This window comes from Pyrgilauda ruficollis, unplaced genomic scaffold (genome assembly GCF_017590135.1).
Source record: "Pyrgilauda ruficollis isolate IOZ18807 unplaced genomic scaffold, ASM1759013v1 scaffold16, whole genome shotgun sequence".
NCBI classification, from domain to species: domain Eukaryota; kingdom Metazoa; phylum Chordata; class Aves; order Passeriformes; family Passeridae; genus Pyrgilauda; species Pyrgilauda ruficollis.
The window spans coordinates 2781062-2797023 of record NW_024514764.1 but is presented as its reverse complement, the minus strand read 5'-3'; the positions used below and the strand labels follow the sequence as shown (position 1 = coordinate 2797023).

At 40.8% G+C, this 15962-nt stretch overlaps 1 protein-coding gene across 1 annotated transcript in view; it reads right to left on the bottom strand.

Annotated features, from left to right (window-relative positions):
• Positions 1-15962, bottom strand: part of GNA12 (G protein subunit alpha 12) — a 40953-nt gene that overhangs the window by 7343 nt on the left and 17648 nt on the right. Inside the window, exon 3 of the mRNA XM_041462246.1 lies at positions 780-830. Coding sequence (XP_041318180.1) covers positions 780-830 — 51 coding nt within the window. The remainder of the gene's footprint in view (positions 1-779; positions 831-15962) is intronic.

The window sequence follows — 15962 nt, the reverse complement described above, 5'->3', positions numbered from 1 at the left end:
AGAACAAAAATAAATGACTAATAATTCACTTCTTCACACTTTCATCCATCAAGCCTCTTTGTTTAAGGCTGAAGTGTATTTTTTCTTAATGAAATTCTTAGCTACAGCATTACTGCCACTTAGGTAGCATTCAATAAAGGAGGTCAAATCACCACTAAAAGGTGCTTTTTTTTTCTAAATCTAGCTTTTCCACAGGTCATTACTCTTACAAGAACCATCTTGAAAGCTTCAGTGGAAACTCTTTTTCCAGGTTCACACCCTATGACCAGCCAGTATAGTAACAGATTCTACCACAGGCTGTGGCCCAGTCTACTGCTGTAGAGAAATCTGTCCTTCAGAACCTTATCATTATTACTGTTTAGGAAAATCATCTCCCTTCTTTCTCCTCCAAGTGTCCTGACAGATGTTTTCATTACAGATTTTGAATCCTGCAAGGGCTAGGAATGGTTTTTATTTTGCTAAGGTTTCATTCTGCTACCTTAAGTAGCAGCAGCCATCAGAACATCAGGAAAAGCGATCCAGAGACTGCATAGAAGGGCTGATAAAATATGTGCACAAATACAACTTCCATTTGTTATCTGTCAAAAAAGATAAAACAAATGCTAAGCTTCAGTTTCAGAAAGCTGGAGTTTACTGTTTCTACAGAAAGAACACTGAATTTAATGCGTTATTATTTCATAAACGAACCAAAAACCCCAAGCAAAGCCCATTAATCACAGCGCACTCAGGCTCTCCTTGTCTCCTGGAGCTCTGTGGTTCAGAAGGAGAAGGGTTCTTACCAGCTGACCGATCCGATCCAGGTTATCCAGGAAGTATTTCACTGATTCACCCTGTGGAAAAGGAAAGACATGGGATCTGAGCTTGTTTCTAGCACAGCAAATCCAACAGAACCGAGGCCTCCTTCCCAACGTGCACTGAGGTCTAACAGAGCATTATCACCAGGTCTGGAAAAGTCAAAGCTGTGAAGAGATTTGCACAAATGCTCAGATCTATCCAGGAAATCTCTACAATAAAAGAGTAGTGTCATTAAAGTCAGTTCTTTGACTTAAAAGAATTTGGCTTTTTTTCCCCTTGTAAGATAAACACAGTTAACTGACACTGAGTGGGAGTAAAAAATGAAACACATTTATAAGAAACCAGTGTATTTTTAAAAAAATTCATAACAGTGAACAAAAGCATATCCTAGAAAAGTGGAAGATTTAAGTCCCCCCACAATTTATGATGATTTAAGCTAGACTTGCTTGTCACAAAGGGAAAAAGGAGCATTTTCAAGGACTTGCTCTTCTACAGACAGCTCCCCTTCTGGGCTCAAGACTTTTAATAATAGATTTGCTCATCTTTTAAGAAGTCCTTTAGCAATTATATCGAGAAGAAAATAGGAATGTTTACAAGGAAAATTCATTCTTGTGTGAAAATTTACTCTTGTGGAAGAGGATTTGGTCTTTTATCAAACAAGCTTGCCTGTGTGTCCCGCCCAAATCAAGGGCCCCTTTGCATTAAGGGGGGACAAGAAGCCCTGCACAGACTTTTAAAGAAGTAACAATATTGTTTCCATACAGATGCAGACTACTCTGGAGTGAAACTCTCCAGCAAAAGCTTCCCTTCTTGAAGAAGTAATTCAGTATGTGTTTCTTTATTCTTGGAGTTGTAGCCATGTAATGAGAACAATAAAATGGAAAATCCCGCTGCCTTTTAGTGATTTTAGGCAAGAAAACCCATTTCTTATCACAGAGCAGGGCTGTCAGTCACGACCAAATGACAGTAGATGCCCTCACCAAGCCACTAATTCAGAATGGAACTTCCTCCAAGTACTCCAGCTGCAATATAAACTCTTAAACCACACATCCTCCTCTACAGCACAGGCCTGAGACAGCAGAACAGAATTACTGCCCCCAGTACAACTCTAAACAGATGAACACAACAGTTCATTGTGAGGAATCAGACTGGAGGTCAGAGGATTCAGTGTTGGACAAGTACAGGCTCCCAGCATAAAGCACACACAAAAGGAGCTGGAGTTTATTATTTCCTAACATTTAAAACTGGAAGTGTCTTTTAATAAAGGAGAGAGAACACACGGATTTGCAAAAGACTACCATGTATCAACAAAAGATTTACAATGGATTGCTGGCAGAAAAAAAACACTTCTTTTTTTTGGGGGGGTGGGGGAGAGGGGAAGTTTCCAAAGAACAATTGCTCTAAGAGCTTCCTTACAATCATGAATTTTCATAAGGTGAAAGTAATTTCCTGTATTTTTTGGCACTCTGTGGATCAGAAGAGATATCACAGACTGCATGAATAAGAGAAAAGGGCTTCCTGTACAGCATTAGTCATATTCAGGAGATGGGAGAGCCCAGAAAGAAAAGATCACTGAAGCTACCAAAAACCCCTTCTCTATCTGTTGTGCTCCATCCCACACAGCTCTTCAGATGTGCAAAAAATACTGCAAAGGGGCCATTTCTGATGGAGATTCTTCCAATTTTCTACCCAGTTGCTTCAAGAGTCCCTGCCTGTCTGTTCCCCTCCCTGGATGGAGCAGGGAACAGCCATGTGCCTGTGAAATGCAGGGACACACAGGCAGGATCACCTGATTTACAGCTTCTGCATCCCCTAATTCCCACCCCACACACCTATCACTGACATTCTGCACATTGATAGGGAGGTAAGAAAATCAACTGATTAATGGAAAAAAATTCACGTTCATTTCTGCGGTGATTTAAGGAAAACAGACTTCTCTAGATTCTCTTATTAATGTTGCAATTAAGCCACGTAATTTGTTCAGGGAAATTATAATCAGCAATGGCAAAGCACTGGGAGAGCTGGGTAAGCAAGTCAGGTGGCTGGAACAGGTGTGAGCACCAACCACATGCATGGTCTGACAGATCTGAAGGAATCTCAATATTCTCTTCTAGCACAGAATCCAAAGGCAGCCAGTACTTAAGTCAAAATATCTGTTTCCAGCCAAAACAACAAATCCTCAACAAGCTCCAGAGGGTTTGAAGTTAAAAAACCCTCAAAACATTAAAGCATACAAACATGAAGGGAGGAAAAACACCCACCAAAAACGTGCCAGAGTAATAAGCCCAAACCCAGCGCACACACTCAAAATCTCCTGCTTTAATGATTCCCTGATTAATGATTCTTCATTAAGTCCTAGGGAAGTGTGAACTCAGTTCCTGCTCCAAAGGTTTCTGGAATAACCTTGTTCTACATCTTAGTCAGATTTACAGCAAACTGGGATGTTCTGGGAAGCACATTCAGTTCCTCCAGGCAGCAGCACTCACATGCACTGGGCATTAACTGACTTGATGAGTAACACGTAACGTATTAAATGAGGAAAATATGGAAACTCCAGGTTTCACAACTGTTTGCTGTTAGTGTTTTTAATTAGAACAATTATGCTGACTGAACATTCCTTTCTATATTCATTTTTCCTAGTCATTCAGACAGCAATATTAATTATATCTTGAAGTCAAATTCATTGAGTTTTATATCAAGCTGCACTTCAATGGATTTTTGAATTCCACTAATGAATTATTATTTATGCAAAGCTGTCTCATGCTTTGGGTATTATACACTCATACAAACAAATGCTTATGTATATAAATGTATGTATATAAAAATACACACACAGTTTCCAAATCAAAGTAGATTTTTCATTCAAAGCAAGTAATTATCAAAACAAATATCAGCTGCCCCCCTTTTGTGTTGAATTATTTTTTCTCTTCATGACACTGGTCATAAAGAAGCTGGTTTGGCTTTTTCAGTGCAAATATTTAGTGTTTCTCCAGTATTCATCTGGCCATTCAGCTCCATTCAAAGCTGGCTTAGCAGTTCAAGTGCTCTCCTCCTCCAGATCTTAGCCAGTTATTTCAGGTCCATGACCATGACTTCCTATAAAAGTGTCAGCAAATATTTGCAATTGATTCATCAGATACTAAAAATATCTTTTATGCAGATTGATGACTTCAATTTCAGTATTTTAATGGCTCTATTGGGGAAAAAAGCTTATTTTAACATCACAATCTATTTCAAGCTATGCTTGCAAAGTAGAAATGAAAGCTGAAGTTATTTATAATATATGTATATTTATACTCCCTATGTGTATTTATACTACGTGTAACTACCTAAATATAATCACATCGTGGTGTGTTCACTTAGAAAATAAACAAAAAAGATCCAGATCAGATCTTTTACAGGCTGATGTTGCAAGAAAAACTGTGGCAGCTCCAGAAACTTCCTCAGATCAATGGTGTTCATAGAAGGTTGTTGAGCTTCTGCCTTTCAGATTTAAAGACTCATGTCTTGCATTACCCTAATAGTACACAATTTCCTTTAAAGTATTCTAACAATATTCATAAATAATGCTCTCAAGATATGAAAGACTTTAATTTCAACCAGCACAATAGTGAGATAGGAAGCCCCCTTCTGTCACAGTCCCAGCAGAGTCTGTCAGTGAAACATTTATGCACTGACATTTATTTATTTAATTTTTAACTGGTGCTCGATTAGCACATCTCACATTGGAAAGTTACAAACCAGTTCACTATTTTTATGGATTTTCATCCTCCTTGCTAATAAATCAAGATGTTTCAGTGGCGTCTCCTGCACCCACACCCCGTGTTTTACGGGACAGCTGTGGGGGAGGGAACAGTGACCTCTGAGTTATGAATTTTATGTAGCTCAGATGATCCTTTTTTAGTACCCCAGAGTACAGCAGTGACCATTGGTGTTCCACTCCTTGCTCCCCACACAAGAGTGACCACAAAGCTGGGGTGACTCATTCTGTCACTGCTGAGCTCCCCTCCCTCTGCAGTCCAGACCCTCTGAGTAACAGTTCTGTGACTGGGACCGAGAGAAGGACTTTGAGATGCTGTTCCCATTGTTCAGGAGGATGAGTCACTGCACATCTGGGAACTGGGGGAATCAAGAAACACAAACAGAAGGCCTCAAATGAGCCCACAATGCAGTATCGCTATTGGATTATTTAAAAAAAAAAAATTGTTATTCTTTTAAACTGGCCTATCTGCAGTATAAAGTTTGGTGAAGCCAGAGAAAATAGTGCAATTTGTTTAAAAAGTGACTGGTGGAAGAGAAAGGGAGGAAAGTTGAAATGTAAACATATACTCCTGCTTCCTGAAATAGTCCTCTAAAACTCTTTTTATATGCTAGATTATTTTGACCACAGCATTCTCAAGGGGCGAAAGCCATGAAATAAAAAAATTCTAATCTACATACTTTGTGCAATGTGAATGCCATGCTAACATGATCTCCAAGTAAGTCACCATGAAAATAATGATTGAACTCAACATCCCTGCCCCTTCAGGCTATGTTCAGAGCACATAGGAAATCTCCACACAGAAATATTATAACTAATCTGGCATCACTTCCTTTGCCATTGATAGCCTCATTTTGGGCAGAGTTCCCAAAGAGTATTTACTGCATGAAAATAATGCACAACAATCATATGCAGATTACTTTAAAATACCCCCAGAAACATAGCAGACATGTTCTGGAAAGCCAGAATTTATCAACCTGTCACTGTAACCCTCAGTTATTCAGAGTGAGCCTTGGTCAGATCATAAAGGACAGTGACACATCCCATTGTCCAGCTCCCTAAAATACTGGCTCATTTCAAACTTTTCCTGCTGAAAAGCAGTTCCTCTAAATTCTGCTCAGAACTAGAAGACTTGAAAGGGGACTCTGTTCCAAATTGGCTTTTTTCCTTTCCTTGTCCCAAGGCCTTTTTGACATAATATTAATTTAGTCCTTCCTGATCATTCTGTCTCTGGCTGCTAAATTTAGAGTGCACAGTTTAAGGTAGACCTGTCAGTCTTAGCTTGTTTCAGATGATGGATTAAATCACAGAGGAAGGAAATGCTGTACTTCAAGGAAGCATCTAACGCAGATCAAACAGAAACACAAAATACAGATCTAACAGAATTCCCACACTACAGAGAAACAGATACTGCAAATAACTGCAGCAGAGTCTGCAAGGTGAGAGAACACTGATCCAGATGAAACACCAGTGCTGGGCACCCACCCTCTGCTCAGGAGCTGGGAAACATTCAGCAGCAGGGCTGAGAAACACAGAGGGAATCCAGGAGACCCTAGGAAGATGTTTGGGAATCTCCCAGCTCTGAGATCTTGGATACATAAATGGGATGGACTGAAAGCATTGACACAATTTCATCCAAAGCTGGCCTTCATTTAATGAACTGTTCCATGAGGGCTGCTTGAGATACGTACAGAAAAAAAAAGCAAACTTGTAATCAAAATCTGTTTGCAAACCCTGAGATCTCCCCTTTTCCAGGTTTCCTGGGATGTCAATCACCTCCTGACTGTAAGGGCTCTGAATGTCACCACTTCAGATGTTTTATAAAAGCAAGAGGTCCAAGGGAGAAGCTAGGTTACAAAATAACCGTGAGCCCAGTACTTGAAAATGTTCAGGAGTTAGATCAGCCCCGTTTTTGGGTACTGAAATTAGAACCAAAACCCTTACCATAAACAAGTGATACAGAAAATGCTTTCCTCAGTGAGAGGAACAAACTGTACTGTACTGGACACAAGCAGCAGGATGACACCCTGCCACCACAACACAAATCCTTCGGAAGTGAAGGGGCTCAGGCTCTGCACCTTGCTTCTGCCCAAGGGCTAAAACTCTCCCGAGGGACAACTACAAACAAACAACTCCCCCTCCCCAAGCCCACGGGCTCCTTCAAGAGATTACTGCTAAATCTGCACTTCCATTCAGCCTCACTGCTAACAGGGCATGGATTTACTGCAGCCAGAAATATGTTCTCTCCTCTCTGAGAACTGATGAATTCAGTATTATTTTCCAAGGAGGTGAGCAACTCTGTGCTTGTTAAGAATTCCCCCAGAGGATGCTGAAGTAACCTAAATTGCCCTGAAATGCTGATGCCCACTGGACACTACAATTCTGTTCTACAGATATTCAACATCCTGTCTGGGCATCGAAATTTATTGACACAAGACAAACATTAATTTTTCATTCAATCACCAGCTCCAGTGCAGAGACCAACCACTTCTTATTTAAGCTGTACAGAATTCCAGCTATCAAATCTCTCCAGTGTTATTTAACTTCCTCCTTAACAACAGACTGAGCTCCTGGCTCCCATCCAGCAACTCCAGTGCTTATCCAAGTTGCTGCTATCTGGACCCTACAAACATACCAACTACAAAAAAAGTACCATATGGTTCCAAACTTCTAAAAATTACCTCTCCTTTCTCTTGCCTGCTCACACTTGGTAGGTATCAGATGTTAAGGTCTGAAAATATTTAAAAAATTCATTATCTGTCAGCTCAGTCCAAACAGGCAATGAAAAAATTTGTTTGTACACACCAGGGTGGGTTTACATTAACTCATCCTCCATGATACATCACCTTTGCAGTGTATGGAAACTAATAGGTGATAAATATTTATTTAATTCTCCAGAAAAATTTTAGGTTAATCAGAGCTTCCATCAGTACTAAGATTTGTGGAATCCTGTGACTGAAATTCCAGCCTTGCAGCTAAGAAACACTCAGGAGCAGGGTTCTTTGCTGAAGGGCAACTCTTAACATGTGTTAGCTTTTTCCAGCAATCAAACACAGCAATTCATTCTCCCAAGTGCTGCAAGGGAAAACTAGAGTTACATTTTTTCCTGAAATTCTAGGTATTTCTACATCAACAGGATGTAGATGAGATAAATTACTTTTGGACTAGGTTAACAATTCTGTCCATTTGTCTCAAATATGCACACCAGCAGCACTGCCTCCAGGAAGAAAGGAATTTTCTGTTAATAGACTAAGGCAGGCTCCAACCTACACTAAAAGCTTCAAGAAACATTAACAAAAAATCCCTGTAATTTTGATTTTACTCATACTTACTGTCTTAATCACTGCTGTTTCTGCTTCATAGATTTGCAGTGGCTGGAAGAGAAACAGGTGCAAACAGCAGAGAAAACAGTACTGGCCACAAACAAAACATGAAGTGTAACACAAACATGCTAAATGTTAGCTTTCAAAAAAATAAATCTAAAAAATCCTTAACCAGATAGACCTGCACAGCAGGGATTCAGCATGCTCTACCCTTGACTGACCAGCAGCTAGCAAGAGTTGAGGAGTGGATGCAAGGGGATATAGACCAAATTCATGTGGAAGAATCACAGCTATGTTTGAACAACTAAAATAGTCCAACTACTGCATCCAACATCAGCAGCGAGCCCGGCTCAGACCTGTCACGAGTGGCTGCCAGACCTACTCCTAAGCATCCCATGGAAGGATTCCTTCCTGTTTCCCTGCCAACTGTCCACGGGAATTCATTGTCTGCAAGTGCTGCCAGAGCCCTTTCATCTCCGCTCCGGAGGTTCTCCGTGGAGCCGAGCGCGCGCACGCCAGGCTCAGCTGCTCACTCCGGGCACAGCCAGCTCAACACCCCAAAAGCAACTGAACCAGCACTCCTGCCACAGCTAGAACAAAGTCCTGAGCTGCAGAAGGAGGGATGGATCCAAGATTCTGGCCCATGACCAGCAAATTATCCCATTTATTCTCAGTGGGCAGCTGCCATGGCAAAATGGGCATTTTCAACCAACAGGGCAAAATTTGGAAGCAACTGGATGTTTTTGCATCCCCTGGAATGATGCACAGTCCCGTTATTCCCTGACCCCTAGGCCCATGCTTTGTTCCCAGCAGGTCAGAATGCAAACCTGAAACTTGCTTTGTTTACAGGAGACATCTGCAGAACTAGAACAGACAGTGACAAAAAAAAGTACCTCCTGAATTAATCTAGTCAGCAGTACTGACTATCTGATCAAGACTAAATCACAAGTTTACCAGTGAGTTTCCCTTTCAAATCTTATCAGATCAAGGGATGGGAAATAAATATCTTAGATCTTGTGGGCTGAAAAAGCAGCTAACACCAGCCATGAGAGAATGTTGAGCTTGGACTTTTCCATGGCAGGTGGCCAGCTGGAAAGCTCAGCAACTTGGATGCACTTTCAAGAGGCATAACCTTGAGTATCTTGCAGAACGATGCTTCCTGCTCCACTTACACACCAAAGATTTGCTGCAGTGTCCTAATGCTCCACTTTCTGGGGAATATCAGCTCAGACATGTCATACTGAAATTTGTCTGTTGTTAAATGGTGACTATAAGGATTGCCAAGTGCCATTCGCCCCTCATATTTCTTTAAAAGTTTGTTCTAAATAAGAGTCTCATTTTGTCTGTATGTATACAACTGAGATGTTTTTAGATGGGCAGAATAAAATGATGGCCTTGCAAAACTCAGAAAGCTGCTCAGAATCTGGAAGTATGATTTGAGGTAAAACTCAACTAAAATGCAACCTAAGTCTTAGCTGCACTGAGGTGTACTATTTAACAGTTTGATTCCTATAAAATCAAGCCTGTAGAGAATAGAGTGCAGAAAGAAATTAAATTCCACCTTGCTTACATTACTCTGAAGTTGTGCCCCATGCCCATTACCTCAGTGCTTGGCAGGCTCAACCACAGACAACACAAGACTTGCAGGTCTGAGGGACTCCTCAAGGCAGCTTCACAGCTGATTCTCAAAAATAATTTGCCCCAGAAACAAAAACCTCCTTTTTCAATAAAAAGTTTGGTATTTGTTAATTCTAAGAGACTTAAAACTGACCAGCCCTAAGGTGCAGTTTCTGCCTGTTTTTACCCTGCCTGCCTCCCCAGTGCCTTTCCAATCAGTGGGAATTCTCATCCTGCATTACTTTGCAAGGTTTTTTATCTATTCACATCAAAACATCAGCTATTCTAAATATTCTCTCCCTTTGTGATGTCTGTTTTGGCATGAGGAGGAGGAATTCTTCAAATCTACACTTAAACCTTCACCCTATTGATACTTCAGGATGAAGATTTCATGCAACCTGGACTACTTTCAACATAACTTCAGAATTTGTTCCCTTTCTCTTTCAGGTCTGAAAACAAATTTAAAGTCTGTGACTAGAAATAGGTGACAGCTTCTATCCTTAAGGCCTCAGCTACACATAGAAATTAATCAAGCCACAGTGGAAAATGAAGTGAGTTTAACAAACTTTTCCAAGCTGTTGAGCAGACTAGCCTATTAAAAAAATCCTAATTAAAGCCTCGGTCACATCCTACTGAACTGGAGAGAGGGCAGCAGTCCAGCCACGTGGATGGCCAGCTGAACTCCCTGCAACCAGGAATGCATGTGCTGGGCTGGAAGAAAGGACAGAAAAAGAGAATACAGTAGGTATTCTTTTGTCTCCTGCCCACATCTAACACCGTTACTGATTTACCACTGTACTCTGACCAGACTGAAACCACATGGATCAAAGCCTTGAATCCAGAGGTGGAATTAAATGGAAAAGAGTTCCACCAATAAACCAGTGCTTTTTCAGTTTGAGATTCTACTGAGTTTTCCAAAGTAGAATTAAGGGAGTATCAAGGAAAGCAAGTCAAATTAAGAGCTTTGGGGGTGGGGTGGAGAGCAGACCTTCTAAGGACAAACAGCAACAGTTTGTTCAGGAGCAAAGCCAAGTGAAGCACAAGTCTGCCTCAGTCTGACTGCAGGAATCTGTGTTGTATACAGAGGAGACATTCGAAAGGTGTCAATAAATTACTTCTCAGAGCAACATGTTTTCCACTTTCTCAAACAGAAAATCTTGCATGATGTTTCCAAGAAGTTTTCCTGCCCTCCCCCAAATCCTGAGTCAATAATAGAGAGAAACAGGTTTACTCCTCAGAGCTGCTTTAGGTTCAGCTGCAGACTAGAGAAGGTGGGGACCACGCTGCCTTCTGCCTTTGTGACAGAAGCTTTTCCAGCAGTGCAGCTGAGAAAGGAGAAGTGAAACACTGAGCTAACCTCACCCTTCTCCTTTGGGAAGGGCACTCAACAGCTCTGCTCCCTCCACTAGTGCTTGCTTATCAGCTGCTTGGTTTGTAGCACTTTGGAGCACTGGGATATTTCCTGGAACAGCATCACATTCAGATGCATCTTAAGTCATCTGAAACTCTCCCCTGCTGCACAGCTACCACTGCACATAAACCCAAAGTCAAGAGTCAAACACTGTTTCTTCCCTCCCTCTGCTCACCTCCTCTTCCTCCTCCACACTCAAAACCTGTGAAACAGAGCCTGGATTTGAACAGTCTGTGAACACTGCAGATACTCCAGTAACTCAGAACACAAACACTGAAAAAACTACTCTTTGATGCACAGGGGTACAGACATCTTATTTTGTCACCAGGAAAGGAGCCATTGCTTGGGAGAAGGATCAGTGTGATAAAGACACTGCCATCAATCCTTGGCAAGCACCACGTTAAGGCAATTTGTACCCACTTGTGATGCCCATGGCTTGTTCCTTCCCCAGCAGCACAGCGTGTCACCCCCTCAGCTGTGCTCAGTCACCCCCAGGCTGCATCTGCCCCTTCTCCAAGAGAAGCCACCCCAACAGAACCAAGAGCTCAGAGCAAAGCAGAACTCCCCAAACCACCATTTCCTATTGCTCACTGCATTACTCTGTCCAGAGTTACAGCCCAAGGTAAGCTGAAGCCAAAAGTGGTTTGCATTCAGTGAAATTCTCCATGTTTTAAGGCAAATCAGGCTTGTTTGGGAGACAGCAGGAGCAGGGGGAAAAACAGAAGAAAAGTAGCTTAAAGACATTACAATCTTTTTGAAAAGTTATTGCAAAAAGGTCAGGATTTGGACAGGTACCAAGGGTACAACATTAACTACCTGAGCAGGTTACTGCTGCATAAGCATCCTACCTACATTTTCCTTTTCAGCTTTCTGCCAGGTCCCATCTTTTCAAGAACATGGGCTCATTAAACATAATTCTCTCTCACTGTGATAAGTAAAGAACATCTTCAAATATCTGCTAAGTATAAAAATACAGAAGATATGCCAATAAGACTTTCTCATAAAAACAGACCTAGTTTTTAATGATTTGCTTATTTGTTCATCTGTTATGTTACTTGTTCTTGACCCTACATAGCTTACAATAAACTAGGATATTCAGGAAAGCCTGAAAGCATTCATTAACCGTTATCCTATTAAATTCAGTGGCCCCTTTGAAAAATCCAAGCCTTAACCTCTTACTGGTTTTTCTCAAGGGACCTTTTAGAACATTTTTAAAGGCACTGAAAACACCCTTGCTTGCTGTCCCAGTTCTAGGTGAAAAGTGCAAGGTTTGGTACCAATAAAAAGCTGAATGGGTACCAAAAGAAAGCTGAATCACTACAAAGAACATATAAATGAGGTACAAAAGGCTGACTTGTAAAACTGGAACTTCCTGAAGTGCACTGTCAGCACTGCTGCTCTGAGCAGACAGAGCCATGTCAGGGAGACAGGCTTAACAAAACCAGTCACCTCTTCTTGGGCAGTAGCTGTTTTTCCCCCCCAATTTCCTGAAACCAACCACAGGGTCAGAAAACTGCTAATACAGCACACAGCAAGTAGCAGGAGCTCTCTTTTCCTTCACACAGTTAAGCCAGTCCTTGCTGATCTTCCAAGTAGTGCATGTAGCTTTCATACAACAAGAACTCTGAACTCCCATATCATGGGAACAAAAATATAAATGTCTCCTTTTCAATTGTATCTTTGAGACTGAAAAGATAAGACCAGTCTGACAAGTGGAGCCCTTCCACTACAAACAGTATTCTTTGTTTTTAGGCAGATAAACATTAACATATATGTCTCTGCATAATGAAGTATTTTTGTAGCAACTCAAATAAAAGTTTTCCTTGTGCTGTCATGGCTTTAACCATGCAGATGCTCATTACTGAATATGAGTTCTCTCCTGCTTCCATCAAATTTCAGAAGGAACGCTTCATTAGCCTCCCTCTGTCATCCAAAGGGTGCACCTTTAAATGTGCCTAACTTCTCAGATTTCTGGAACACATTTTCATGACTGGGAATCTCTAAGGTGATAATAGTTGCCAATTTAAAGTCTCCTGAATGATTGAGGTCCATTAGAAACTTTCTGAGTATGAAATTCAACAGCATAATCAAAGCTACAGGCTGCTCACTGGGCTGGATTTGTCTCAGCCCAGACCTTTCCTGCACACTAGAAAGGGATAAAGAGATTACTCCAGTGGTTTGTAGCTGCAGTTGGGTACTGGCTCAGACAGCCTGAACTGAAAGTTTCCTTCCTTGTTTCTCACAGCATGTGCCAGCATTTCTTGATGGGAATGCAAAGATTAATTACAGCTGTACTTGCTCTGAACAAATCCTCATATTCAATACAGTCCTGCAAGATTTAGAGTAGCACTAATTAGGGCTTAGAACAACAATTCTGCAAAGACAAACGTACAGAGTCTTTTTTCTAATTATTTTATGCATAATAAAATTAAAGCTTCTTTCCAGAACCAAGGTGGCATTTATTCTCCAGAGCTGGGAGCCAAAAGGACTTTTCCAGGCTAAGAACATCAGATTTAGTGTTTCAGTGCTGTTGTTGAAGGTAAGACAGCAAACAACAGCCACTTCCATATGCACACAGAGAGGTAAGGATGAGTAAAAAACCTTTTGGGACACCCAGACAGTTCTCTAAGGGGCTCAATTACTAAGAGGTATAGACAAAAAAATGTCTGTACTTAGTAAAATGCACATAAGGAAAAATAAATCTTTCAACCAGAAAAATGGCAATCATTAGGCAAGAGGCAAATGCTTGCAATGAATTTTCACCATGGGGGCTGTAAATATGAAGTTGTTTTTCTTATTTATCTTAACCACACCAAAAACATAGTCACTATGTATTGGCTTCCAAGGGCCAGCAGCAAAAAGCTCCTACAGGAAGCCTTACATAGTACCAGACGTTTTAATCTGCCTTCAAGAATCTGTAAATTAAAGGTAGGTCCACACCAAGTCTGAATTTCAGCCTTTGGTACCCACAGAGAGCAGAGCATTAATGAAGTGCATTAACTGCACATCTTACAGACTTTGGAGATGATTTTGCCACAAGTTTTTGATCTTTAAATAATGAAAAAATTAAAAAATTGTTGAATAGCAGAATAGCAGGACAGCCAGTAGCAAAGCTCTTTTTATTCAAATCCATCTATGTTGTGTGCTGGGAATTCACTACACAGAATAGCAGGACAGCCAGTAGCAAAGCTCTTTTTATTCAAATCCATCTCAGCTCCCATATGGTAGGCATATCAATTTCTTGTTATCCACTTATTTATTATGTATGATCTGCTCATTACTTTCCAACTTATCCTCCCAATTCCATGCAGGCCACATTTCACCCAGCTGTTGCACTTTGTCATAACCTAAGGTCAGGAAAAATTCATGGCAAGAATCCTTCTATTTTCCCACACAGCATTTAGCACTCAATGCTTGGTTGAGGTTTCAGGTAGGTACAGTCACAAATTGCTGTTCTCCAAGACTTTTCCACTTGCACTGTTTTAAAAAAAGTCATAATTCATGACCTTTCTGGTTCTTCTTATTTCTCTCCAACAGCAGAAAGTATTTAAGAATGGCTAATAAGTATTTTACCCATCACAGCTTTCTTAGGTTGGTTCTGGCCTCAGAGAACAGCTCTTGTTACTGAGAAAAGATTTTGGAAGAGCAGATTTCGCTAGAATTCAAAATGATTTGCAGTGATTCCCTAAATGGCTGTGAATCCAGCCTACTTTAAATGCAAGTTCTCCTCACCTCTTGCTCAATGGCGCTTAAAGCAAAACTGAGAGTACCAAGGGGAGCATTCCTTGCTGTGGGTGACAGCCAACATCTCCAACTCTGTCTCCTGCTCAGGCTGAATCCCTGACTGTCAAGACAAACTGGCCCAGCCAAACCCTGCACTGCTACAGGAGCACTCTGGTGGCAGCAGGCCCATTAACATATCTCATTTAAACATTCATTTTTAGAATATTGCAAATTTAAGACTGAGGATTGAACTGCAGATGCAAATTGGCAAACTCTACAGTAGCCAGCACCCACAGAATTTTGCATGAAGGTTTCCAGCTGCATCTTTTGCTTTGCTATCTCTCAATTTTTAATAAAATCTAAACTATAGCTCACTAACTTTCACCTCCTTTAACAAAATACCACTTCTGTTTGAGGGTTCTTACTTGAGACCTTGCTCTGAAAAAAAATTTTCCTATTTGGTCACAGAGACAGGATTAGAAGCCAGGGACTCCAGCTGCTAATCCTTCCTGCTGCAGAGCAGCCACCAGGCTTTGCAGTATTACACTTAAACAAGCAATTAACTTCCCCTGCTGTACAAAGATGAGTCAGACTCCATAACCTGACCATAAACTTTGGAGGTCTTGGGATTGGAAACAGAACTAGAACTTAAATCTGGATCTCTGGCACTTAATTGCTGTGACACTGGCCCAAAACCTTGCTCAGATATTTAACTAAGAAACGCCTTCATAACTCTCCCTTCCATATGAGTCCAGAGCAAGTCAGCGATCTTTTGGTAAAGTCTGCAAGTCAGTGATCTTTTGGGTTAATATGACATCTTGTGTCAGATAAGACCACTCTTTCAGAATTCTAACATAACAAAACTAGATGATCATTGACTATTATTGTGTTTTATATATAAATTACAGCATTATCATTCCTTGCATGTACTACCTATGATTGAGAAAAGCTGATTTACCATCCACAGCTTCACAATTAGCTTCAAAAAGAAAGAAAGAATATAATATTGTTAGATACGAATGCACTTGACTTTCAGCACTAATAGTGTGCAAATACAAAAAATTAAGGCTCAGCAACAGCAAACATGAGTTTCTGCTTTGTAGCTTTACTGTCAATCCCTTTTGTAAAAAATTTTGTGGGTTAGAGTGGTATGTCCCATCCAGATCTAGAAAAGAAAACAAAAAACCATGTAACTTCCCAGAAATAATTTAGTTTCACAGGAGTTCTGCAAGCTAGGAAATACCCATGCAGAGCTCAAAAGCAATTTGGCAGAGTTGCTGCCTAGTCCCAATTACATGCATTAAATTGTAACAAGATTTCCCAGGCTGGCACT